The 25,038-nt window shown below is 41.7% G+C and overlaps 1 protein-coding gene, 1 long non-coding RNA gene and 13 other non-coding genes across 20 annotated transcripts in view; 14 read left to right on the top strand and 1 right to left on the bottom strand.

Moving 5' to 3' along the window:
• Positions 1 to 286: 286 nt before the first annotated feature.
• Positions 287 to 359, top strand: trnat-agu (transfer RNA threonine (anticodon AGU)). Its single transcript has one exon. It is a non-coding gene; the product is annotated as a tRNA-Thr (tRNA).
• Positions 360 to 506: 147 nt separating this feature from the next.
• trnat-agu (transfer RNA threonine (anticodon AGU)) lies at positions 507 to 579 on the top strand. Its single transcript has one exon. It is a non-coding gene; the product is annotated as a tRNA-Thr (tRNA).
• Positions 580 to 835: 256 nt separating this feature from the next.
• Positions 836 to 908, top strand: trnat-agu (transfer RNA threonine (anticodon AGU)). Its single transcript has one exon. It is a non-coding gene; the product is annotated as a tRNA-Thr (tRNA).
• A 255-nt stretch (positions 909 to 1,163) lies between these two features.
• trnat-agu (transfer RNA threonine (anticodon AGU)) lies at positions 1,164 to 1,236 on the top strand. The gene has a single exon. It is a non-coding gene; the product is annotated as a tRNA-Thr (tRNA).
• An 839-nt stretch (positions 1,237 to 2,075) lies between these two features.
• trnat-agu (transfer RNA threonine (anticodon AGU)) lies at positions 2,076 to 2,148 on the top strand. Its single transcript has one exon. It is a non-coding gene; the product is annotated as a tRNA-Thr (tRNA).
• A 264-nt stretch (positions 2,149 to 2,412) lies between these two features.
• trnat-agu (transfer RNA threonine (anticodon AGU)) lies at positions 2,413 to 2,485 on the top strand. The gene has a single exon. It is a non-coding gene; the product is annotated as a tRNA-Thr (tRNA).
• Positions 2,486 to 2,753: 268 nt separating this feature from the next.
• Positions 2,754 to 2,826, top strand: trnat-agu (transfer RNA threonine (anticodon AGU)). Its single transcript has one exon. It is a non-coding gene; the product is annotated as a tRNA-Thr (tRNA).
• A 261-nt stretch (positions 2,827 to 3,087) lies between these two features.
• On the top strand, positions 3,088 to 3,160 carry trnat-ugu (transfer RNA threonine (anticodon UGU)). Its single transcript has one exon. It is a non-coding gene; the product is annotated as a tRNA-Thr (tRNA).
• Positions 3,161 to 3,425: 265 nt separating this feature from the next.
• trnat-agu (transfer RNA threonine (anticodon AGU)) lies at positions 3,426 to 3,498 on the top strand. The gene has a single exon. It is a non-coding gene; the product is annotated as a tRNA-Thr (tRNA).
• A 256-nt stretch (positions 3,499 to 3,754) lies between these two features.
• Positions 3,755 to 3,827, top strand: trnat-agu (transfer RNA threonine (anticodon AGU)). The gene has a single exon. It is a non-coding gene; the product is annotated as a tRNA-Thr (tRNA).
• Positions 3,828 to 4,088: 261 nt separating this feature from the next.
• trnat-agu (transfer RNA threonine (anticodon AGU)) lies at positions 4,089 to 4,161 on the top strand. The gene has a single exon. It is a non-coding gene; the product is annotated as a tRNA-Thr (tRNA).
• A 263-nt stretch (positions 4,162 to 4,424) lies between these two features.
• On the top strand, positions 4,425 to 4,497 carry trnat-agu (transfer RNA threonine (anticodon AGU)). The gene has a single exon. It is a non-coding gene; the product is annotated as a tRNA-Thr (tRNA).
• Positions 4,498 to 5,399: 902 nt separating this feature from the next.
• On the top strand, positions 5,400 to 5,472 carry trnat-agu (transfer RNA threonine (anticodon AGU)). Its single transcript has one exon. It is a non-coding gene; the product is annotated as a tRNA-Thr (tRNA).
• Positions 5,473 to 9,635: 4,163 nt separating this feature from the next.
• LOC133159451 (uncharacterized) lies at positions 9,636 to 18,204 on the bottom strand. Of its 2 annotated transcripts, none has more exons than XR_009715694.1 (3): positions 17,591 to 18,204; positions 10,610 to 17,411; positions 9,636 to 10,426 (listed from the first exon to the last, which is right to left on the bottom strand). It is a non-coding gene; the product is annotated as an uncharacterized LOC133159451 (long non-coding RNA). The 2 variants fall into 2 exon arrangements; XR_009715695.1 differs by having other exon boundaries at positions 17,724 to 18,204.
• The window catches only part of LOC133159448 (target of Nesh-SH3), a 20,552-nt gene continuing 12,659 nt past the window's right edge, over positions 17,146 to 25,038 (top strand). For all 5 annotated transcript variants that reach the window (XM_061286451.1, XM_061286450.1, XM_061286449.1 and 2 more), the window contains exons 1-7: positions 17,146 to 17,288; positions 22,849 to 23,028; positions 23,123 to 23,191; positions 23,266 to 23,398; positions 23,479 to 23,669; positions 23,788 to 23,831; positions 24,316 to 24,361. In XM_061286451.1, the coding sequence (XP_061142435.1) occupies positions 17,183 to 17,288; positions 22,849 to 23,028; positions 23,123 to 23,191; positions 23,266 to 23,398; positions 23,479 to 23,669; positions 23,788 to 23,831; positions 24,316 to 24,361 (769 nt within the window). In that variant the 5' untranslated portion in view covers positions 17,146 to 17,182. The remainder of the gene's footprint in view (positions 17,289 to 22,848; positions 23,029 to 23,122; positions 23,192 to 23,265; positions 23,399 to 23,478; positions 23,670 to 23,787; positions 23,832 to 24,315; positions 24,362 to 25,038) is intronic.

Genomic DNA, 25,038 nt, shown 5'->3' with positions numbered 1-25,038 from the left:
CAAGGGGTTGTGCACCAAGGCCTGATAAACCAATTGTTGTGGAGCTAGATTATTAATGGCCGAGGTTGAAACTCTGTCGATGTTCACCATGGTTCTGGTGACCAGCATTTGTGGAGAGAGATAATAATTCCTTTTATTTTAGGCAGCAAGGTGGTGCACTGGTTAGCACGTTCGCCTCACAGTTCAGAGGGTGCGTGTTTGATTCCACCTTGGGTCCGGCAAGTCGTTTCTCCGTGCTTGCGTGGGTTTTATCCCGGCACTCCCACTTCCCACAATGATACTTGTAGGCCTTGTAGCTCAATGGTTAGAGCACTGGTCTAGTAAACTAGGGGTTGTGAGTTCAATTCTCACTGAGGCCTGATAAGTCATTTGCTGGGTGAGCTGGATTATTAACATTTTAGGTTGAGACTCCCTAGATGTTCACCATAGTTCTGGTGACCAGCATTTGGAGCAGTTCCTGCATGGGTTTTATCCCGGCACTCCCACTTTCCATGTTCACACTTGTAGGCCTTGTAGCTCAATGGTTAGAGCACTGGTCTAGTAAACCAGGGGTTGTGAGTTCAATTCTCACCAAGGCCTGATAAATCAATTGTTGTGGAGCTAGATTATTAATGGCCGAGGTTGAAACTCTGTTGATGTTCACCATGGTTCTGGTGACCAGCATTTGTAGAGAGATAATAATTCCTTTTATTTTAGGCAGCAAGGTGGTGCACTGGTTAGCACGTTCGCCTCACAGTTCAGAGGGTGCGTGTTTGATTCCACCTTCGGTCCTGCCATTCTCCGTACCTGTGTGGGTTTTCTCCAGCCACTGCCACTTTCTACCACAATACATGTAGGCCTTGTAGCTCAATGGTTAGAGTACTGGTCTAGTAAACCAGGGGTTGTGAGTTCAATTCTCACCAAGGCCTGATACTTTATTTGCTGTGTGAGCTGGATTATTAATAGCTGAGGTTGAAACTGAAGATGTTCACCATGGTTCTGGTGACCAGCATTTGTAGAGAGATAATAATTCCTTTTATTCTAGGCAGCAAGGTGGTGCACTGGTTAGCACGTTCGCCTCACAGTTCAGAGGGTGCGTGTTTGATTCCACCTTCGGTCCTGCCATTCTCCGTACCTGTGTGGGTTTTCTCCAGCCACTGCCACTTTCTACCACAATACATGTAGGCCTTGTAGCTCAATGGTTAGAGTACTGGTCTAGTAAACCAGGGGTTGTGAGTTCAATTCTCACCGAGGCCTATACTTTATTTGCTGTGTGAGCTGGATTATTAATAGCTGAGGTTGAAACTCTGAAGATGTTCACCATGGTTCTGGTGACTAGCATTTGTGGAGAGAGTTAGTAATTGCTTTTAGTTTAGGCCGCAAGGTGGTGCACTGGTTAGCACGTTCGCCTCACAGTTCAGAGGGTGCGTGTTTGAGTCCACCTTGGGTCCGGCAAGTCGTTTCTCCGTGCTTGCGTGGGTTTTATCCTGGCACTCCCACTTCCCACAATTATACTTGTAGGCCTTGTAGCTCTCACCGAGGCCTGATAGTTTATTTGTTGTGTGAGCTGGATTATTAATTGCTGAGGTTGAAACTCTGAAGATGTTCACCATGGTTCTGGTGACTAGCATTTGTGGAGAGAGTTAGTAATTGCTTTTAGTTTAGGCAGCAAGGTGGTGCACTGGTTAGCACGTTCGCCTCACAGTTCAGAGGGTGCGTGTTTGAGTCCACCTTGGGTCCGGCAAGTCGTTTCTCCGTGCTTGCGTGGGTTTTATCCCGGCACTCCCACTTCCCACAATTATACTTGTAGGCCTTGTAGCTCTCACCGAGGCCTGATAGTTTATTTGTTGTGTGAGCTGGATTATTAATTGCTGAGGTTGAAACTCTGAAGATGTTCACCATGGTTCTGGTGACTAGCATTTGTGGAGAGAGTTAGTAATTGCTTTTAGTTTAGGCAGCAAGGTGGTGCACTGGTTAGCACGTTCGCCTCACAGTTCAGAGGGTGCGTGTTTGAGTCCACCTTGGGTCCGGCAAGTCGTTTCTGTGCTTGCGTGGGTTTTATCCCGGCACTCCCACTTCCCACAATTATACTTGTAGGCCTTGTAGCTCAATGGTTAGAGCACTGGTCTAGTAAACCAGGGGTTGTGAGTTCAATTCTCACCGAGGCCTGATGGATCATTTGCTGTGTGAGCTGGATTATTAATAGCTGAGGTTGAAACTCTGTAGATGTTCACAATGGTTCTGGTGACCAGCATTTGTGGAGAGAGTTAATAATTGCTTTTATTTTAGGCATCAAGGTGATGCACTGGTTAGCACGTTCTCCTCAAAGGTCAGAGGGTGCGTGTTTGATTCCACCTTCGGTCCTGCCAGTGGTTTCTCCGTGCCTGCGTGGGGTTTATCCGGGCACTCCCACTTTCCACAATGATACTGGAAGGCCTTGTAGCTCAATGGTTAGAGCACTGGTCTAGTAAACCAGGGGTTGTGAGTTCAATTCTCACCGAGGCCTGATAAATCATTTGCTGTGTGAGATTATGGTGGATTATTAATAGCTGAGGATGAAACTCTGTAGATGTTCACCATAGTTCTGGTGACCAGCATTTGTGGAGAGTTAATAATTGCTTTTATTTTAGGCAGCAAGGTGGTGCACTGGTTAGCATGTCTGCCTCAAAGGTCAGAGGATATGTGTTTGATTCCACCTTCGGTCCTGCCAGTGGTTTCGCCGTGCCTGCGTGGGTTTTATCCCGGCACTCCCACTTTCCACAATCATACTTGTAGGCCTTGTAGCTCAATGGTTAGAGCACTGGTCTAGTAAACCAGGGGTTGTGAGTTCAATTCTCACCGAGGCCTGATAAACCATTTACTGTGTGAGCTGGATTATTAATAGCTGAGGTTGAAACTCTTTAGATGTTCACTATGGTTCTGATGACCAGCATTTGTATAGAGAATTAATAATTCCTTTTCTTTTAACCGGCAAGGTGCTGCACTGGTTAGCACGTCCGCCTCAAAGGTCAGAGGATGCGTGTTTGATTCCACCTTTGGTCCTGCCAGTTTCTCCGTGCCTGTGTGGGTTTTCTCCAGGCACTGCCACTTTCCACAAATCTACATGTAGGCCTTGTAGCTCAATGGTTAGAGCACTGGTCTTGTAAACCAGGGGTTGTGAGTTCAATTCTCACCAAGGCCTAATAAATCATTTGTTGCGTGAGCTGGATTATTAATAGCTGAGGTTGAAACTCTGTAGATGTTCTCTATGGTTCTGGTGACCAGCATTTGTATAGAGAATTAATAATTCCTTTTGTTTTAAGCGGCAAGGTGGTGCACTGGTTAGCACGTCTGCCTCAAAGGTCAGAGGGTGCGTGCTCGATTCTATCTTCGGTCCAGCCAGTGTTTTTCTCCATGCCTAGGTGGGTTTTGTCCAGGCACTGCCACTTTCCACAAAAACACATGTAGGTCTTGTAGCTCAATGGTTAGAGCACTGGTCTAGTAAACCAGGGGTTGTGAGTTCAATTCTCACCGAGGCCTGATAAACCAATTGAGCTAGTATATTAATAACCGAGGTTGAAACTCTGCTGATATGCACCATGGTTCTGGTGACCAGTATTTGTGGAGAGAGTTAATTATTCCTTTTATTTTAGGCAGCAAGGTGGTGCACTGGTTAGCACGTTCGCCTCACAGTTCAGAGGGTGCGTGTTTGAGTCCACCTTCAGTCCTGCCAGTGTTTCTCCATACCTGTGTGGGTTTTCTCCAGCCACTGCCACTTTCCACAAGAATACATGTAGGTCTTGTAGCTCAATGGTTAGAGCACTGGTCTAGTAAACCAGGGGTTGTGAGTTCAATTCTCACCAAGGCCTATTAAATCATTTGCTGCATGAGCTGGATTATTTATACCTGAGGTTGAAACTCTGTAGATGTTCACTATGGTTCTGGTGACCAGCATTTGTATAGAGAATTAATAATTCCTTTTTTTAAGCGGCAAGGTGGTGCACTGGTTAGCGCGTCTCCCTCAAAGGTCAGAGGGTGCATGTTCGATCCCACCTTCCGTCCAGCCAGTTTTTCTCCGTGCCTGCGTGGGTTTTCTCCAGGCACTGCCACTTTCCACAAAATTACATGTAGGCCTTGTAGCTCAATGGTTAGAGCACTGGTCTAGTAAACTAGAGGTTGTAAATTCAATTCTCACCAAGGCCTGATACATCATTTGCTGTGTGAGCTGGATTATTATTAGCTGAGGTTGAAACTGTAAATGTTTACCATGATTCTGGTGACCAGCACTTGTATAGAGAATTAATAATTTCTTTTGTTTTAAGCGGCAAGGTGGTGAACTGGTTAGCACGTCTGCCTCAAAGGTCAGAGGGTGCGTGCTCGATTCTACCTTCGGTACAGCCAGTGTTTTTCTCCGTGCCTGCGTGGGTTTTCTCCAGGCACTGCCACTTTCCACAATGATACTTGAAGGCCTTGTAGCTCAATGGTTAGAGCACTGGTCTAGTAAACCAGAGGTCGTGAATTCAATTCTCACCGAGGCCTGATAAATAAATTGCTGTGTGAGCTAGATTATTAATAGCTGAGGTTGAAACTCTGTTGATGTATCCCATGGTTCTGGTGACCAGCATTTGTGGAGGGAGTTAAGAATTCCTTTTATTTTAGGCAGCAAGGTGGTGCACTGGTTAGCACGTCCGCCTCACAGTTCAGTAGGTGCGTGTTCGATTCCACCTTTGGTTAGGGTTAGAGCAATACATTTCTGGAAAGTGATCCAGTGGCACATACAGAATTGGATGCACTTGGTGGTGCAAAACAGGCTGTCCTGATTTTTACCTGTATGATGAAGCATCCATTGTTGCATGGGGAATTTCATAGATTACTGAGCGGGATATATTCTGGCTGGCGGGTTAGGGTTAGGTAAACTACTCCTGACAGTCAGTCATATGGGAACCAGATGGTCTTTTGCTTAAACAAAGTCGATGTAATCAGGAGGCCGCGGTTAACACACTAACCTGTCAAATGACAATAAACAATTCAGGCTTGTGTGAACATGATGCATCAGAGCTCGCACGTAGCAAAGACTGTCTATTTGTATCTACTGGAATTACATACAGAAGTACCGGTTTGTGTGTGTGTGTGTGTGTGTGTGTGTGTGTGTGTGTGTGAAGGTGGATTGTGTTGTGGAAAATTAGAAAAGCCTTTGACAGGGAAAAGCCAATTTGTGGCATTTGAAACTGTAGATGTTTACCATGATTCTGGTGACCAGCATTTGTATAGAGAATTATAATCCCTTTTGTTTTAAGCGGCAAGGTGGTGAACTGGTTAGCACGTCTGCCTCAAAGGTCAGAGGGTGCGTGCTCGATTCTACCTTCGGTACAGCCAGTGTTTTTCTCCGTGCCTGCGTGGGTTTTCTCCAGGCACTGCCACTTTCCACAAAAACACATGTAGGTCTTGTAGCTCAATGGTTAGAGCACTGGTCTAGTAAACCAGGGGTTGTGAGTTCAATTCTCACCGAGGCCTGATAAATCAATTGAGCTAGTATATTAATAGCCGAGGTTGAAACTCTGCTGATGTGCACCATGGTTCTGGTGACCAGCATTTGTGGAGAGAGTTAATAATTCCTTTTATTTTAGGCAGCAAGGTGGTGCACTGGTTAGCACGTCCGCCTCACAGTTCAGTGGGTGCGTGTTCGATTCCACCTTTGGTCCTGCCTCTCTGGAGTTTGCACTTTTTCTCCGTGCATGCGTGGGTTTTATCCAGGCACTCCCACTTCCCCCAATCATACAATTCAGGCTTGTGTGAACATGATGCATCAGAGCTCGCACGTAGCAAAGACTGTCTATTTGTATCTACTGGAATTACATACAGAAGTACCGGTTTGTGTGTGTGTGTGTGTGTGTGTGTGTGTGTGTGAAGGTGGATTGTGTTGTGGAAAATTAGAAAGGCCTTTGACAGGGAAAAGCCAATTTGTGGCATTTGAAAGGTGCATTCCATTTTTTTTCCAGTGTGTCCACTGCTAGCCGGGCGGTCATCTGCTTACAATTAGAACTGCACGTCTTCAGTACTTTGGCTCACCTAATCACGTCCAGACGGGCGCCTTTCAATCATGTCAAGGACCAGAAGCGCACACGCACACACGCACTAAAATGTAAAAATGCACAGTGTGATGGTCACACTGCTCTGACAAGCTTCACAACTTTTCGGAATGCCAAATAACTTGATCTTTGACTCAGCAAAAGCAGAGCTGCACAAGTGATTTGCGTTTGTAGAGCTACCTCACAAATTCCAGTTTTAAAGGGGTTTTATTAATGTTCAAAAGTGTGAAAAAAAAAAAAAAAAAACTCCCTGAACGGGAAGATTCACTTGATATTGACTCCATTGACAAAGGGGGTAACATGATGCCCTTATAAAGTTCAAGCATTCTGCAGCATGTGTTTGTGATAACACCACAAAAGTTGCATGTGAAAAATGATAGCCAAAAATAACATAAAACAAACAGCCTGGACAGGACAAATGAGCATGGATGCACACAACTCTGTGGAGCGACATGTCAGAGTCTTCCAGAACATTTATTACAGAAGGTGTCTCAACAACAAAGTCATCATCATTCATGTGGGCATAGCTATTGATTTGCATAAATCCCCGGAACATAAACATTGTCTGCATAGAATTTAAGATCACTTTTAATTCCACTTATATGTCAAGCGTATTACATGTGGAATATAAAAACACAACCACACGTCAGGCTCTACTGGAAAAGCAATTAAGATGCCTTCTTCACTTAAAACTAGATCATCTTTATTACTGTGCTAATAAGACGCACGCACACACACACACACGCAACACAAGGCAAGATCATCTATGGAACTTGTCGAAAGGCTTTAGACGATTAGCATTCAGCAGCTGATCATTGATGAATGAATTAAAAGAAAAGCAAGAATGATAACTGATCTGATCAGAAAATCAACCAATCTATCCACTCTGTTTGATCAACTTGTTTATTTGGAGCTGCTCTATTTGCGGAAACCCTAAATATTGCTGCCTAAAAACACCAAGAACCCAACACCCCTCTGAAACAAATCTGAAAGGAAAATTATTTAAAAATAAAACAATAAATATATACAAATGGAAAGAAACCAACTGTATATGAAGCGAAACCTCATACTTGTCCACACACATACTAAAGGACTCCTCACTTAATTTCATCTGAGAGAAGTGTTGATGTGATCAGTAGGAGCTGCTGCTTTGGTTAGCAACCAAATAAAAGTTATTTCTTTGAGGTTGAACGACTTAGCTTGTAAATAATGAGGTTCACTTTGTTTTCTGATCGTTTTTATTATTTTTAACCCCAAATCCAAATACATTGTAGACATAGCAACGGGTTTTATTTTGACATATTTCTAATCGGCTTGAATTGTTTTCTGCTTTTTCGTGACTCAAAGCTTGCAATATTTGACTTACAGTATGTGTGGAGATACACGTGAGTGAACGTCCTTTGTCCCCTTTTTTTCGTTGGACTTTAACCGCTGAGTTCAAACTTTTTTTCATTTTGGATGAAAGCAGGAAGGAAATGCCTCTATTAAGCTGGAGCGAACAATAGCAGAAGAGGTGGCTGGAGTTCAGGCCGACCTTCTGGAAGAACCTCCGGCAGGTATTACCTGAGTTTTTTTCTCTGGAAACTATTTTAATAGAAAACACAGTGAGGAGGAATCATGAAAAAAAAGAAAGAAAAAGCTTCTCCAGGACTAATTAGATGCTGGCTGGCCCGTCTCTGTCAGGAAGTTTTTTTTTTTTTTTTGAGGGAATGATGGTTTCTAACACCTGCACCACATTTCTGCACGTCGAGCAAGTAAGGATTAAGTTTCACGTAATGCAGCAGTCTTGTCCCCTATTGTTGGAATTGTGCGCTGATTTCCATCAAATTAAACACAATCAAGGCCCAACATGGTCATTAAAGTCTTTAAATAATAAAATTTCCAAAATTCCATTTCCGACCACATAATATAATGATGTTATTCTAACATAGTTTTAGAATTTGCATAAATTAGTTGTCCTTTGTTACTTGTTTTTGGATGTGTTGCATAACTTTTGATAAAGTGTGTCATTGACATCCTGGAAGTGTGTAATTAGGCGGCAGTTGATTATTTTTCATCTCACCTAGTGAGCTGGCTGTCCTAAATGTGTCCACATCACTCCTGTCCTCCAACGTTCTGTCTCCGTCAGAGTCTTCACGTTTATTTATGTTAATCAACCGGAGAAATCGGACGTCGGCCAGACCAAAAACGCTTCTTTTTTTTTTTTGGTTCAATCACATGACAAAACCAAGAAAATAAACTCATTTCAATCACGTCTTTTTTAAATCTTGTCTCTATTGACTTCCTTTTTGGGATAGACCTGATCGCATTTTAAGATTTAGTGTTCATACAACACCACAGTGGATTTGACATTCAGCGATGCGGATAAAGTATGGACTTTCAGCTTTAATTTAACAGATTTCATTTCAATATGGCATTTACCATTTAGGAATGGAATGAAAGATCTTTTTAAATAGCGGTTTCAAAAGGATTTGAATGAAGGGGATTGTATTTCCACCACATTGCATTGTTAAAATGGTGCTGCCAATTTGCAGTTGCCACACCACATTTGTCTGTACATGGTGCTTAATTATGGAAGTGTGATTTGTCATTTGCAGTATGACCCTTGCGAGGTTAAATTAAAGTCGATAATATTTAACATTTAGTGGCATAACCCTTACTTGCACTGGTTGTGCTGGGATTTTTTTTTTCCTTGTGAGGGCTATGTTGGGGGGGGGGGGCTGAGGAAATCTTACTGGGTCTGCAAAACAACAAAGATTTTGACGAACTTCCAAAAATTCTTCAGAAAAAAAAGCTAATAAACATTCATAGTAGGGGGAATGTGGAAGAAAATCCTGAAGAAAAAATCTGAAACTATCCAAAAATCAATGAGGGGTGCAGGCATGTTTCAGGGGGGGGGGCATTCCCCCTGCAGTCTTCCTCTAGCTCCGGCAGTGCTTACTTACAATGATTGCATCAATTGAATCGCAGACCGATTAACTTCACCAGAATACTCAACTTTAGTTTGCAAATATGAGCTTAGCATCGGCTCTTTGACAAACTATGTTAGCAGATGTGTTCTCTCGGACGTGTGACGATAACTTGGCGCATGACACAAGACGAGGTGAGATGCGGAGCGTGTGGCAGTGTGGTCATTGTGTACAAACACATGTAAACAGTTTATGCGCTGAAAGGCTGCTGTTTTCTCTCCACGCTGTCTCCTTTCTCATCCGCACTCTACGACCTAACAACAGAAAGCATAGAGTGTGAAGTTTTTCTTCACCTAAAAGCAATTGCAACCCGAAAGAAAACACAAGAGAAGTCAATTTCAGGGTGTCGCCAGCTGAAAACGACATCTGCGATGTGACTTGAGGCAGTATATTGAAAATGTGCATCTGCATTTTGAATTTGGAACATAAATGTGGTGGCGGAATCCTGAAAATCCAGGAACAATGCACTTGATACTGTAACACGGAATGGCTGACTCTTTAATAACACACCTCATTGGGTTTGACTTTTTTTAAATCATAAATTCCCTTCCTCGCACAAACACCTTTCTGCGATTGCTTGAGCGTGCAGAGTTTATTCATTTACATTTTTTTTCCCCTCACAATATTTCCCACCACAGCAGCACAGAGATGGAGTGGTTAGCACAGTTCAGAGGTTCAAATCCAGGTTCCTGCCTTTCTTTGTGGAATTAGCATGTTTGTGCGCTAAATTGTAGCACCCGAATTGCAGACTTTGCAGCACTTCCCCACTAAGTGCAGAAATATCACTCACTGTATGCGGTAATTGCGTTATCAAGATTTTATTGTACCTCTGCAATTATACTTGTTAGCTACTTTTGGCATTATTTTTAAGGATAAACATTTCAACAACTAATAGAGGACAGAGCTTGTCTTCTATGAGTTTATTGGCGAAAGACAACCATTCACACTCCCATTCCACACTGCCTATGTGTCTACATACACATACTTTCTGCAAATGAGTACCGTAATTTTCGGACTATAAATCGCACCGGAGTATAAGTCGCACCAGCCATAAAATGCCCAAAAAAATAAAAACCATATATACGTATATAAGTCGCTCCTGAGTATAAGTCGCCCCCCCCCCACCCAAACTATGAAAAAAGCCGCGACTTATAGTCTGAAAATTACGGTAACTTAACATTGTGTAAGCATCAGATTTGTGAATGCACACGCATCGTCCTAACAAGTAAACCACATAGCAGTAACGTGTAAAAAGTCATTTTTTTTTGGAGCAGCTACATCACTGCCATGCAGACTCCAGTTTCATGCCAGCGGATTTGCCTTGTATCCATTTGCTGTCAGTTGTGATCCTCCTCCTTGTAATGTGGCTATTCATCTTTCACAGGGAAGATATATAAGCCCACGCTAGCCCTAGCGAAAAGCGCACACAAATGAAAACCACATTGAGACTCACACTGTGTAATCCCTGCATGTCTTTTCCAAGGTAATAAATATTTAGATTTGTTTGCAAGGAAATGATGGTTTTGACATCAAGGTTTGGGGGAATTATATATATATAAAAAAAAAAAGGATTCCGTGCATGAACATGTTCACCTGAAGTCTTAAATTGTGCTTGCTGATGTTTGAGTCGTTGAGCAGCAACCGCAACAAGTGTTCAAGTCATCAGTGTTGACGTCACTGGTGAGGAGAGAGAGTCCAGGTACCGCCTTAATGTTCCATCATGTGTCGAGGTCCTTCAGCAAAAACTTGGAAACAACCAGAAAACATGTCATCATATCGTAATGCAAATATAAAGGAACCCAATCATTACTGCAGATGAACCTCGAGGGCTGCTGTGGATACACAGAGCAGGAGTTCTACCATGACTTCTGAGTTCTTCTGTGACCAAGCTTGCTCATGTCAAATTTCATGTCAGAAACCCCAAAAGTGCTTTTGAAATATGGATGGGCATAATAATAACTCAGGTGAAATGTATTTTCAATACACAAGCAAAACTTGACTGCAACTAGTGGAGATATTATTGAGTTCCCTCAACTTATTGACGCTTTGTACACTTCACTGATTTTCGGAGAATAGCTGGGGTAGGTGATTTTGTGACTAACTACGAGGGATTATTATAATCCATATAATAGGTGAGAAAGAAGTCATCATTTTGCCTCCAGGGCTTTGAAAGCAAACGATTAAAACGATGATGGGAACATTTGGCAGGAATCTCAGCACCACATGCACGCACACCACCCACTGTTTGGTTTAAGAATCAATGCAGTCATATTTTCCACTTGCTACTGAATGCTGAAATTTGTCATTTGACATACCACAACTATGCTGAAAAAAGATTGGAGCGAATCCATCAAATCAAACAGTCAGCGCAGAGGTTATCAAATTGAAATTTGACTTGGAACGACTGCGGCGCTTTCAGTGGATCGACCGGGAACACAGCACCTCAAGAAGTAATGACGTTCAAGGCATCCGTGAGTGGAAAAATAATCTCAATTATCTTCTTTTTTTTTTTTCTTGTCCTCCGCATCACAAGCGGTTCAAGCTAGGGAAAAAGTGCAGGCTTAAAAGCTGAGCTGCGAAAAGACCTTCTCGCTCTTGGCCCGCAAGCAGACCTTTCCAAAGTCACGAGCTTCATGTCCGAACATGGCAGTGTCATACTGGGAGGGATCTTTGGTGATTGGTTTTCCATTCACTGATGAGTTTTTATTTCTTCAGGGAGTTGGGTGACTGGAAGAGAGGGGATGAAAATCCTGGAGGTTTTCTTCACCGTGTCTGTTCCATCTTACGGAAACTGGCGTGAAACGGCGCACTTTTACGAGACCTTGTCAAGTTTTTTTTCCGGGGTGTCTCCGTGACAGATTTGTGCTTGCGTGGCGGGCGCGTGTTGGCCGATGACACTGATGATGTGCTGAAAAGTAATCAAAGGATGGAAAAGAATGATGACAAAAGCAGAGCGAGGACCGATTGTCCTCCATTCTCTGCGTCATATACAAGGGCTGCAGAACACACTCAGAAGATGTCCAGACGCTTCAGTGGGTACACGGGCCGGCATTGCACTAAGATGAAACGATCAGGACAGACAGAAAGTGGCAGCGTTGAAGATGCAGAGATTCTTTTGCAAAATGATGAGGAAGGACATGATCTGGAATGAGCTCAACAGAGGCGGGAAGGGTTGGAGAAAGTTAGAGAGGCCGTATTGAGATCGTTTGGGCTTGCAAAGGAGGCACAGAGAATATATTTCAAGTAGGATGTTCTGAGTCGTCAGGTCGGAGACAAAAAGGAGATGTGATGAGGGAAGACTTGCGGACAGCTGGAGTTAGAGCAGAAGATGCCGAAGACAGCGAGAGATGAATTATGATGATTCACTGTGGCAAGCCATGAATAGGTTTAAGACGAAAGGAAAAAAAATGTTTGTTTAGAGGCATAATGGAAAAAAAATACCCTCTGAGACCTCGCTGACTACAGCCATGACAAACAGGGAATAGAAGAGGGAGTGTAAAACAAGCAGAGGTGATGTCAAAGCAATTGCTGCAACTTTTAAAAATTATTAGATGACCACGTGAATCCAAAGCAAATGTTATTCCTCAAGTATGACAACCCTGACAATAACAACACAGAACCAGACGCCAAATTCAGTCCCTCGTGCGGTATGTGGACTCAGTAAAGTAGGCTTTTAACTCAGGCCGTGACAAGAAATAATCAGGAAGCATCTAAACTTTTACATGAACTCCGGATTTGTTTTTATTCCCAATCCGTCCAACTGAGAATTAAAAGGAGTTGCGTAAACATAACAGCGAAAGACAGTGATGAGTGAACCGCAACACGCGGTAATCAAAACTATCTGAGTTGGAGGCATACTTACGACTGGATCCAGCGCTTGAGAGGGAGCATCGTATAGGTCGATTGTTCTGCATGTTGATACAAACCAGACAGAATTCCACACAGCGAGCTCGGAGGGCCTCTTTCTGGAATCAGGTAATAGTCGAGAGGATAGAAAAAGAACCGTGTGGAAAGAAGAGAAGACGGCGTCAAGACAAGTAAAGGCAAGATGCAAAAGGGAAGTTTAGCGTGGCGATTCTCAAAGTATGTTTGCTTATGACGATTCGGGCTTTTAACAGAAAATTTGCTTGTTAACCAGAGTGCAAACTGTTGAGTAGCTAAACAATATGGCTGTTTTGACATGCATCTCCAAAGGCTGCCAAAACTATCCTTCAAACACATACTTTCACTTTGGACTACATAACTTTCTTCCTGAAGTAAAGCAAAGTCTCAAAGCAAACTGATTGTCCGTATGTTGTTTAAATAAACCAAATACTGACAATCTCAGACAGCGGATCTAATGTGGATTGACTGTAATGGGTTTTCCCAGAATCATAAAATCTGGTGGCTAGGTTTGCAATGAAAATATAGATTTGTTTCCATTTCCATCTGAAATGTTAACACAATACTTTGATGACATGGATTAGTTTACTGGAAACATGACATTTTACTGGCTTAGCCATTGTTGTGAAATGAAACGAACAGAGCGGATGATTTAGGTCTGGTAAGTATCCCGTGGGTATCCTTTTAGATTTATTTTGTTCGGAATTCCGGTTCATATTTTGAACTTTGTTCTAAAGCTGTTGATATCCATGAATCAAACACCCATTTCGATTTTTACCGTTCATTTACTAGTTAACAGAACAGCTAGTTGAATAAAAAGTGTTGGGAAATTAAACAGTGCATTCAAAACTTTGAGAAGGTCAAATTAAATTACCGTTATTTTAGGATCATTTTGAAATTTAATCCGAAAGCCAAATATTCTTTACCTTTACTTTTTCCGAGGAATGTTAGACTCTGCCTCATTGGCACATATAATTAGAGTGGTGACGTGAGCTAGGCCGATATATTGCTGTGTCCTTGTTTTGATTCTACTCGGCTTTCTCTATCTATAGACAACCTTGGCACACATACTTGTTGAATCCAATTAAGTCTTTGTGCACATTGTCATGTGGGCTAGTCAAAGTCACCCCCCCCCCCCCATTCCTCACCCATCTATGTGGTCAGCCACATAGACGGGTGAGGCTAGTATAGAATAAATAAGGTATAAATAGTATAAAAGAACCATTTTAGATAGGTTAGATCAGGGCTACCTAGGTCACCTCTGTTGGTGGAGCGAGCATGTTGCCCAGTGACTGAAGACTCAGTTGTTCGAACCTTGGCTCTTTTGTCACCATCATGAAAGACAACAAAACTGGGCAGGCTTTTCAGGAGTCTAAAGTTTTTAAGTTGAAGAGAAGTATATTGCTTTTCTACTATCATATGTACGATTTTAAGCGACGAAGGTCAGAAATGCCTTCTCTTGATTTGTTTTGAAAATCTTCCAAATGTTGAGGGGATGTAACAGACACCTGCCAACATTATAAAAACATCTGCTTAAACATTATAAAACGTTCACAAAAGATTAATGTTTGCGGTGCTGTCCAAAAACATTTTGCTTTGTATTGCTCTCAAGAAATTGGCAGAGGGTCATATTTAAACATTAATGATGTCAAATAAAATAAATTTGTGCTTGTCTACTGTAGTTCAGGAGAAGTCATAGATCTCATTCAAAAAAAAAAAAAAGTCAGGAATGTAATGTAACGTGATTTCATGTACTGCCTGATCCAGTCAGGAGGCGGGCCAGCTCAGGTTGATTACTCGCCGCACTCGTCCATCATCGAAGCAGACTGTTATTATTATTGCCATTATTACATTTAATAGGCTCTCTCGTTGTGATGAAAGGCGTGCTTCCATTGCAAAGTCCTGCTTCCTCGGGGAACACGCCCCCGCTGGCGCGCGCCCTCGGTTTCCTGTCTCGTGCAATGACATGTGGGATAATCAAGGAACGGAGGGCGGGGACGCTGCACTACGCGTACACGCACGTGCAATCCGACATGTGTGCGCCATGCACACACGCTTACTACACACTTGATGTCCTTGAGGCCCAACAGAAAATCTTGGCTGGCCACCATCAAAAAGGGGAAGGAACGCCTAGAAACACGTTTCAGGAAAAAAAAAGAAGTAAGCGGACTGGTTGTAAACAATGATGTATTGTGCGGTTTGCACTTGAAGGAAAGCTCAAGATGTAATGCTGTCACAAGGCACGTTTGTTCTACATTTGACCCTACGTGAGTCTCCATGGCATCACCGAAGAATATATTTATAGACTGCATGATGAGAGACAATGTTTCCATGGAATATAATGGTAGGCCTTAACGATTTTGGACTCTCAAAAGCTGACTCTGTAAGAGTGCGGGTGCGTGTGTTTATCCGGCACCGCGGGCAGCCAAACCAGGAGACCTAAGCACGATGCAGGGATCAGACTCTTTTTAAGGGGATCAGAAAGATGCTTCCAAATTGGTTTGGCAGTCGCACCGGTGCACACGCGTGCACGTTGATATCTTGATTGTTTGGTTAACCAGTCCCGTATGACGTCTCTGGTTGGGGTTTGTGGTTTATGAAGGTTTCCAGATTACTACTACTACTACTACTACAGTCGGCATGCAGAAGAAGAAGCAGTTGTTTAAGCAGTCTATTCAAGTGATGTTTTGTAAAATAAAACACATTTAATGCTGCCCTGGTGAATCTGCTGCAGCTCTGTAGCCTCTTCTGATGTGCAGAAAGGTAGAGGAGCATGTCCATTAAAGCGTTTAAACACAAATTGTGGAAACGAATAGCATTGCTAAAACGTAAAATCTTGTATTCAAAGGGGAATTATGAGTTAGGGTTCGGTGGTGAAGGTCTGTGACCTTGACCTGACGAGCATTTCTCTACAACCTCTCAGATGTCTGTGTTTCTTCTTCAAAAAGCAGGATCGGAACCTTTAACCCAGTGATTTTAAAGTCAGACTGAGTTACTGCCAGAACATTGTCACCTCACTCTTTTTGAATGTTTGGAATGTTGGTTAAGAATGCATTCTCTGACCATAGGGAGCAAATGCCATTTGTTTATTTATTTATTTATTTATTTATTTATTTATTTATTTATTTATTTATTTATTTATTTATTTATTTATTTATTTATTTATTTATTTATTTATTTATTTATTTATTTATTTATTTATTTATTTATCTATTTATTTATCGCTCTATCATTTATTTATTTATTTATTGGTTTGTTTGTTCAGTTGTTTAGGTAGCAAGTTACCGACCAGTCGAACTTGATGAAAATGTCTGGCTCTCGTTGACGATGCTATGTTATGCTAGGTTGAACAAATATCCCCTGAAAAGTGATGATTTTGGAGATACGAGGATTCCCCGAGATGCCAGAGACTTGCATGTTCAACTGCGGAGTGGTTCTCCATCCCCAAGATGCCGATTTGCACTTAAAATGCAGCTGGCCTTGTAACAACCTTGTCACTTGTTACAGTCACTTGTAATGTTAGTAACAAGTCACTTGTAACAAGAGACTATGTTTTCAAAAGAGTATTGAGAAGAATTTGATAAAAGTGTCCTTTTTTGTGTGACTTTTTTTAAAATTCTTTTTGTTTCGAGGCTCTGTTGTCATGCATGCAAAAGTCAAATGCAACACAATTAAGCCCCCTGTGTTTGGGAAAAACTGCTTTACGTGTTACCATAGTGGGTTAAACTTCAGCTGTCCCATTTTGCGCGTACATCCACGAGACAAACCTTATTGGGCATTAACACTGATGTTTGCAATTTGGGTGTTCTGAATGTGACTTTTAGTGTGCATAAAAACACTTCCAGAGAGAAGCACAAGGCAAGGAGAACGAAAACAATGGCTTGTGTCAGAGAACCTCTGGTGCAGATGGAAAGCAGAATTGGTGTGGACAAACCAGACGAAGCAGGGAGGGGGTGGGTGGTGGTGGGGGACAGCAGAGAGAAAAGGGCGGGAAGTTTGGTGACAACTCCTTTTGGAGAGAAAGCCAGTGTGTCTGTCTCCCTCTGACCCCTCCCCTCCACCAGAGAGGTATAGAAGGTGCAGCAGCATCTGAACCTGCACAAGTGTGCTGCACAAATCCTGCTCAGCTCAGAGAAATTGTCCAGCCTCTTCCAGAGACCATCCAAGCAAGAAACTCTTTACCTGTCGCTGCTACCTCACGTGACCTGAGAGCTTCATCTAACCCTCGAGACACCAGCGCTGGTCCATCCATCCTAAGATTCACCACCACCAAGCGCCGCAGTCATGACGAGGGTGCAGCAGCGCTCGCCGGGCTTTCTGGTCCTCTTCCTGGTGGTCCTCATCGCTGGGATAGTTTTGTCTGGTCCCTCAACCCCACGCAGGAGCAGAGGTAGGACATGCCGATCTGATCTGATCATATCTAAATATGATAAACCGTAGACCTGTTTGGAGTATGTCCTGCTTGATTCCCAAAGTCATCTGGGTTAGATTTCGGTTTACCTGTGACAGACACCTAAAACAGATAAGCGGTAGAAAATGAATGTATGATCATCCTCTTTTGGTGCATGTCCTCTCATGATGGCTTTTAGTTAAGGATTCATGTTATTAAATGTGATGAAGCACTTTCATTATGAGACAAAGATTCTGTTGTCCAAAAGAATATCATTTACCATTTCATTAGCATAAACATACCTTAAACAGTCGCATTCCCCGTTGAACCTGAATAATGTAGGAATCAATTTCATCAACACTATAAGTGCATCGGATTTGGTCCTGCCATTTGCCCATGAGCATCAGATGTCGATCTCTCACCTGTCAGACTCACCTCAATAACATTTCTCTTTGACATGAGTCACGTTTCAAAGAGAGAACAGCTGCTCTAGTACTTCCTCAGGTTAGAGAGTTCATCTTGCAAAACAAGCTCACGAGATGAAGTTCCTGCAAGTACCGCAGCAGGAGGTGTTGATTTTCTGGTGCAGCTATTAAAACACGAGTTGGACTTTAATCAAAGGACCCGCAAACGCCACAGTAAAGCACTCACATATTGTGCCTAAGCAGAAGGACCACACAACGACTTCAGCAGCTCCAGCAGCGCAGAGAGGAGATGATATTTAATAGAAAACAAATATTACATCCATTTTGCCTCCCTTTTGGGAGTATGCAAAAAGAAAAAAAATCTGAGCTACAGCTCCTTGCAGGAGTTTATTCCTCTCTTTCTTTCCAGCAGGAAAGAAGAAAGAAGCCATAACACAGTCTCAGATTAGACAATTGAGTCACTGATCGGCAATTTTGGTAAACAGAACATTTTCTCGTCTCACGTTGCACAAAGGAACTCCAGCCCTCTTTTAATTCCACCGCATACAGTCGTGATGTATTTGTATGTTCAAGCCCCTTTGAAGACTTTGGGGGTTGTAAAAATGATGTGAGGTGAGCAGCCAGCAGCCCGGCCTCACTTGGTTCAAGCTTGCTGGCAGAGGTTGGCTTGTAGACAAGTCATGGTGTGCAGCTTTACGCTTGTTTTTCTAGTTCTTCTCTGTGGGAAAGGGTCTTTTAAATGTTTCTTGGCTCAAACATCTGATTTGAGAGTCAAACACATTATGCAGTGAAGTGTTTGGTTTCAAAAGCAACAATTTCAAGATATCCAGGGCTTATTTTAAGATCAGTCAAAAAAGATGTCGCGGTTCAATCTTTCCGAGTGCTCCTTGGAGATACATATTAAGCACTGATGTCAGATTTGTTTGGTCGTGCCTTCAACAAACGCTGGGCCACTGACCAGATGGAGGCGACTCATGTTACACAAAGCTGTTGGCAACTTTTGAAGCAATGCATGCATTGAACATCTGTTGAAAGGCTATTTTTAGCCAAGTCTTCACTTCTAATTGTGCAAACAGGATCAAAACGTGACCAAATGAACAACAAAAGAAACGCAACCATGCACAAATGCATGTTTTTAAGTGTAGGTTTTGAATAACTGCATTTTTTGAAATGTGTTTTTACCTGACCATCATAAATTTTAACGCACACGCTACAATATGTACAGTACACCTGAACCTTGATTTTAAGCGGAATTTAGGGTCCAGAATTTGGGAATCGCGTTAACTCTGAGTTTGTTGTTCTGAGTTTATTTGAGAAAAAATGTATTTAACGAAAGCTACATCCCAATGTTTTTGCCATCAACGATGCTTTTGTGTTATTTTCCAAATGTTTTAAGGCTAGTGGCTTACAAAATGTATTCAAAAGAAATTGGGATCCATGACCAAATCGCGTTTATTATCCTTTGAATCTTACTTCCAAATTCCAAGGAGCCTAAAAACCACATGACAAAAACAAAACAAAAATAGTATCCTAGAAAATAAAATATGACATCATCCTGTTCGCTATTACAACAAAACATTATTTACGACTGACCCAAATTTAGATGATAAATGTCTTGGAGAGAGCTTCGAGTCAGCCAGAACAAAACCGCAGATCAAGCAGGGATAAATGATGGCGATGGAAATATGAAGACAGTAGAGGGGAAGGGTTACCCGATAAACTTGGAATCCCGAGGTGTCAAAATGATGGAAAGATGGCCACTTCCACATACAGAATAAGAGAAGAAGGATGCAATGGGGACGGGAAAGCAGCTGTGGCTTTGTTAGAAATATACCCAAAGCCATTTGTAGTGTGAAAGCAGCACGGACGGCGCCAAGGAAAATTCGCAGAGTGCAATCCCTGGCATGACTATCTCCCGCTGGAGCAGGGATTGTTCCACAGAAGACTTCCACTGATTTATAGCCGATATTCCCTCAGCCCCGTTTTAAATAATGTAGGTCACTGGAGCTGTCATTGCTTTGTCGCTATCTAAATTATTTTCAACTGTCTGTGCACAAGACGCGGCAAGTTTTTTTACACTCCATTGGCCTAAATGGAGTAGGCCATGAAACATCTGTTTCGGCTCTCCCATCTTTTGAGAACTTGACATCACCTCTTGTGTGTGTGGCAAAGGAGGGGGGGGGGGGGGGGGTCCACTCACTCAGTTTAATTGATTTAAACGATCATGCATGTGAGGGGATATAGTTTGTTGGGCAGTATACCACACGGGTATAAATTTTATACACCCTCATTTAGTTGGGAGGATGAGAGCAGATCTGTTGTGTGACCCACAAAAACGACTATTCAGATTAAACAAAGGTATTTTATTTGAGAACGAAACAATCTTTGCTACATTTGGGGAAGATTTTCTACTGCGAACATTTTAAACAATACAAATTCACAGGCCAATCGCAGTGTTCTAAAATAGTTGGTGAACAACATATCCGACAGAGAGTTCGATCGAGTCGACAAGTCAACAAAACAGTTAAGCAAGCAAAACCAAACCAAGTACGAAACAGTAGAGAAATTCAAGTGGAAACTCTCGTCAATACTAAAGTATTTAGTCTTTCGACCTCTACGACCCCCATTGTCCATCAAAACTCGAACAAAAATCTGACAACAATTTACTTTTGGTATCAGAAGCACTTCGGAAAATGAACGGATGGACAGGATCACGGAATTTTCTAGTCAAAGCTGACATGACGTGTGTTTTCGTCACCATTGTTTTGCGACTCCCTTTCCCGGAGGATCATACATCACCGAGTGATAACGTTCTCTTCTGAGCCAAGCTCCAGTTTGAGGGTGTTGCTGCTTTCCGACACAACACCCTGACCTCCTATGCTTACTCACCAAAACATAAGATGGAGAGGACAATTATTAAATGTTTGTCAGATTTTGGCCGTTTATTTATTGGATAGTGTCATGTGTTGATTGGTGACTTCATTGCTCTTTGAATGTTTGCACATGCAGTCGGTGGGAATTAACTGGATTAACTTTTGCTGCCAGACTCATAATATTTTAACAAAAGCATTGTAAAACACAAACTGTGTTTGTTTTTGTTAGAGTGAGTGCACTAAATGATCATCTGGGATAGTCTGCAGATAATGATTGCGTCAGTTGATGAGGCCAAAAAGAAATGTAGGTCGGCAGCAGACACTTTGGTTGTTAATAAGCACGCAAGCTAGACGTCGTTGGTCCTTAATGAAGATAGCAGAGCCCTGCTGAAAAAAAAGTGAAATTACAAGGAATAAGTCTGAATGTTGAAAGAATTTTTTTTAATGTTCTTAAAATAATATGTATATATACATATATATATATATATATATATATTTTTTTTTAATCAACGCATTAAATTAACAAATTTTCCTGGATTAAATTGACAACGTAACAGCTGCAAATGTTCAAAAACTAAAACACTAAGACAAATATCATTTTGATAAACTGGCCTCCTTTTTTGCCAGTCTACTGTGGCTAACAGGATTTGTTGACATTTCGGCGTGTGAAACTATTTAGTCTGAAAGAATGGCAAGTAATATTGTGTGGAAAACACTCAGATTATATCTCAAATCAATTTGGGCTCCAGCCATTTGGGTGTTCAGAGAACCTCAAGAGTGCATGTAAATTGCAACAATGTGAGTGCTGCCGCTGAGTGATCGATTGGTGATCAGGCCTGTGGTTTAGTCATCATTTAGATTTAATCACCATACTTGGGAAATATTGATAAGACTAAACAGCTTTCAAGTGTGGAAAGGATAGGGGTCTGAGCCAGTCTTTTCTTGTAATAATTTTAGCAACACACTGCCAGATGTTTCCTGATGTTTCCTACTCACTGGGCCAATCTCACTTGTGCTTTTGTGGGGAGAAGCAAAAATAAATGCTTTTGATTGAGGTTTTCATCGGGAACACATAGCTGGAAAAGCTAAGAGGGTATTTTTCAAATCCAGGGCTTCCCCCCTTTGCAAGTGTCTCCGCCGGGGTCTGGCAGCTGCTAGTGTCGTTCGGCATGCAAAGTTCCACTATTTCATTTAGTGCTGAGATTGAAGCCAAAGACATGTACTTTGGGAAAATATTATATAGTCTTAACTACAAAGGATTGGGACTAAAGCTCACAGCTCATCTCCAAAACTCTTTTTAAAACCATAAAAATCCACTAATAGCTCTATTGTCGATGTTGATCCAAAAAAGATGAGGGGAAAAGCCAACCAACAATTCCATAGAAACACACTTCATTTGAACAACTTGCCAGTCATTCTTTTGTCACGTCTGATCATTTCCAACACAAGTATGCCCAGTATTCTGATTTATTGTTCTCCATGTTTATGTGGAAATTGAAAGTCACCATCAATCACCGTTATGGAATAGATTCACTCATCCAAGCAACATGACTTCCAATCATTAATGTCTACGATAAATTAGCTTATTTCTGACCCAAAATCGAACTAAGCGTGAACATATGAGTCACACGAGAAAAATATGATCAAATGGTTTGAGTGTACGAGATTCTCAATGTTAGTTTTAACTTTATTTTTCCCCATATAATTAAGGTTTTTCCTTTTTTTTTTTTTTTAGAATGGGACATTCATCATACCAAGACATCTGGTCAAGCACTGACCTTGTGGAAATGATTTATCCAGAGTGTTATTAAATTTTGATGACAATTACTACTATTTTTTTCTATCCCATTTAGTATCAAACATCTAATAAATCTGGTACAAATTGGAGAGCAATCAGACAAATCTCTTGGATGAGTTCATTTTTTAAGGACCCCCTGGCAATGGACAAAATGACAGAATGGCTGCTTAAGATCAAAATAATACCCACTCTGTGTTTTTTGAGGCAATACTAATACAACTTTTTTGTGGGTCCACTCATATTTGACATGCCTACTAAATTTCATGTTGCAAAAGTGAAAACGTGACCTAGGGCTGGATTTTCAAACAATGAAACACGTAATAATAATAGTAATGATAATAATAATAAATACCAGGGCGAACATGGTTTCATAGTCTATGAAATTTCTCAAAATATAGACAATAACATAATGACAAAGAACGCATTTTCTCCAGTAATATTCACATCCTGCCCTGTCCCGCCAGTCCGACGCCAGAACATGAAGGTCCGCATCAACGCAACAGGTGACACCATAGTGATGAAGTTTGTACGTCCCAACACCGACACCAAGCTGGAGGGTTACATCCTGGGCTACGGCAGCAGCATGTTCTCCAAACAGTTCATTCAACTACCAGAGAACGGGAAGCCTTACGAGACCGAGTTTGGTGAGGGCGGCCAATGACGAGCACAAACATATTTCATAAGAAGACACACGTCTTTTGAAACTTTATGACTTAGATGTGAATGGTGTGTCTTCAGACGCCGAGCCAAAGTATCTTATCGCCGTGCAGCCTATCCCAACCAACGATGTCAAAAAGCACTGCACAGGTATGAAATTATAAACATGAAAGCTGTTAAAAATGGCATGCAGATACTGTATGTTAGGAACCATTCTTCTGCAGGGAAAGTGGAAATGGATAAGCCACTCCACCTGGTTATTGGCTCAGTGACGCCCACCTCAGTTTTACTCTCCTGGGGGACCCTACTGAAGACCCCCTACGAAGGGAATATCATGAACGACTGTCTCGAGGATGGGTACGCTTACACGTTTGTAGACATAAAATTGGATAACTGCCGACAAAATGTCATCAAACGGCATATCCTCTTTGGTCCAGACACTACACAGTGCGTTACCGAGAGAGGAACAGGAAGTGGAACTACCAGACCTGCCCGACAAGCGACACAGTCATTGACAGGCTCAAGCCCAATGCCGTTTACGAGTTTGGCGTCCAGCCCAGCTCTAAGGACAAGATTGGATCGTGGAGCAAGCCTGTTATCCACAACATCAGCTCTGGGGTCGTTCAAGGTAAACTTGATAACAGCAGAAGACTTTTATCACCCATGATTTTCATTAAAGGTGAATGACATCCAGTTTCTCCATGAGACTCAAGTTATTTATCGACTGTATAAAATTTTGTTTCTAGAGAAAGTCATCAGGAAAATCTTCAAACGTCCCATCACCCCTGTGGTACGTACTTTTATTGTCATTATCATTATTTTTAATGCAATCAAAGAATAGACTACGTACGTATTCTAACAATGTCGACATAAATCCATCATTTATTACATGAGGATTTATTGTATAAGCTAATGAGAACCAACAGCTTGGCTCAGAATAAGCATATTCAAGAACGGGGCGTACGCCCGGAAGAATTAATACACTCTGGAAAGCATGTACATTTTTTGTATGTGTTTGCTATTCTCAGGATTGTTTGCCTCGTTAAGTTCCATTCCAGATGCCAAATGGAAACGGCATGAGTACAGCCAGGGCGTGACAAGCCAAGTCCATCTGTAGTGTGCCAGCGTCTTTATTTATTCCAATTTAGAGCCAATCACGTCAACAGGAGATACTAAAAGCAACCGAATGTTTCCAGTTGTTGTCTATTTAGTTGTTATTAATTATTGCGACTATATTGTTCACCAAATCTCATCTTTTGTTTTTGGCCCACTAGAAACCCCTAGCACAAGGTCCTCACTTCCCCTTTACTCCTCGCCATGGTAAGTTGATCAGAGATGAAATTTCTTGCTAAACCGATTGTATTTAACACTGGAAAAGAAGATGCATTATGCTTTTGTGTTATGTATGGAAAAAAAAGTCTCTGTTTTGTTGTGAACCTTGAGTCGAAGCACTGGAAATATCCTTATTTTATATGCTTTGATTTATTGCAGATTACAGGTACCAGGATGTTTTTGCAAGACTGAGCCAAATTTCAGTAAAATCGTAAATACAAGTGATGTGAATCACTCAAGCCAATGAATTGCCGTGATACTATGCCATGATAGAAAAACTACTTGCAATCCACTCTAATTACGATGCGATATATGATTAACTCCAATTACAATACAATATAATTCATTCCAATCAGCCTTAATGATACTTGGCTCCGGGCAACATTAATACGATTTGAAAGGAAACAGAGAATGAAACAAATCTGGGTAAAATACTTGACACACACAAGTAATACTGTAAGATAGATGTGTTAGTTATGCAGGATAGAAAATACATATTTTAGATATCATAATTGCAGCTCACATTTCTGTATATCCACTTTTTCCGGTTTGGATTATCCGATTTTGAAAGTATAACTACACATGTTAGTTGTTTTTTGTATAACTGAATCCTGAATAAATATTGCACAAAGAATTAGTAAACACAACCTCCGCTCAACCCAGAC

Source organism: Syngnathus typhle, linkage group LG9 (assembly GCF_033458585.1).
Source record: "Syngnathus typhle isolate RoL2023-S1 ecotype Sweden linkage group LG9, RoL_Styp_1.0, whole genome shotgun sequence".
Taxonomy (NCBI): domain Eukaryota; kingdom Metazoa; phylum Chordata; class Actinopteri; order Syngnathiformes; family Syngnathidae; genus Syngnathus; species Syngnathus typhle.
This window is presented reverse-complemented; position numbering and strand designations above follow the sequence as displayed.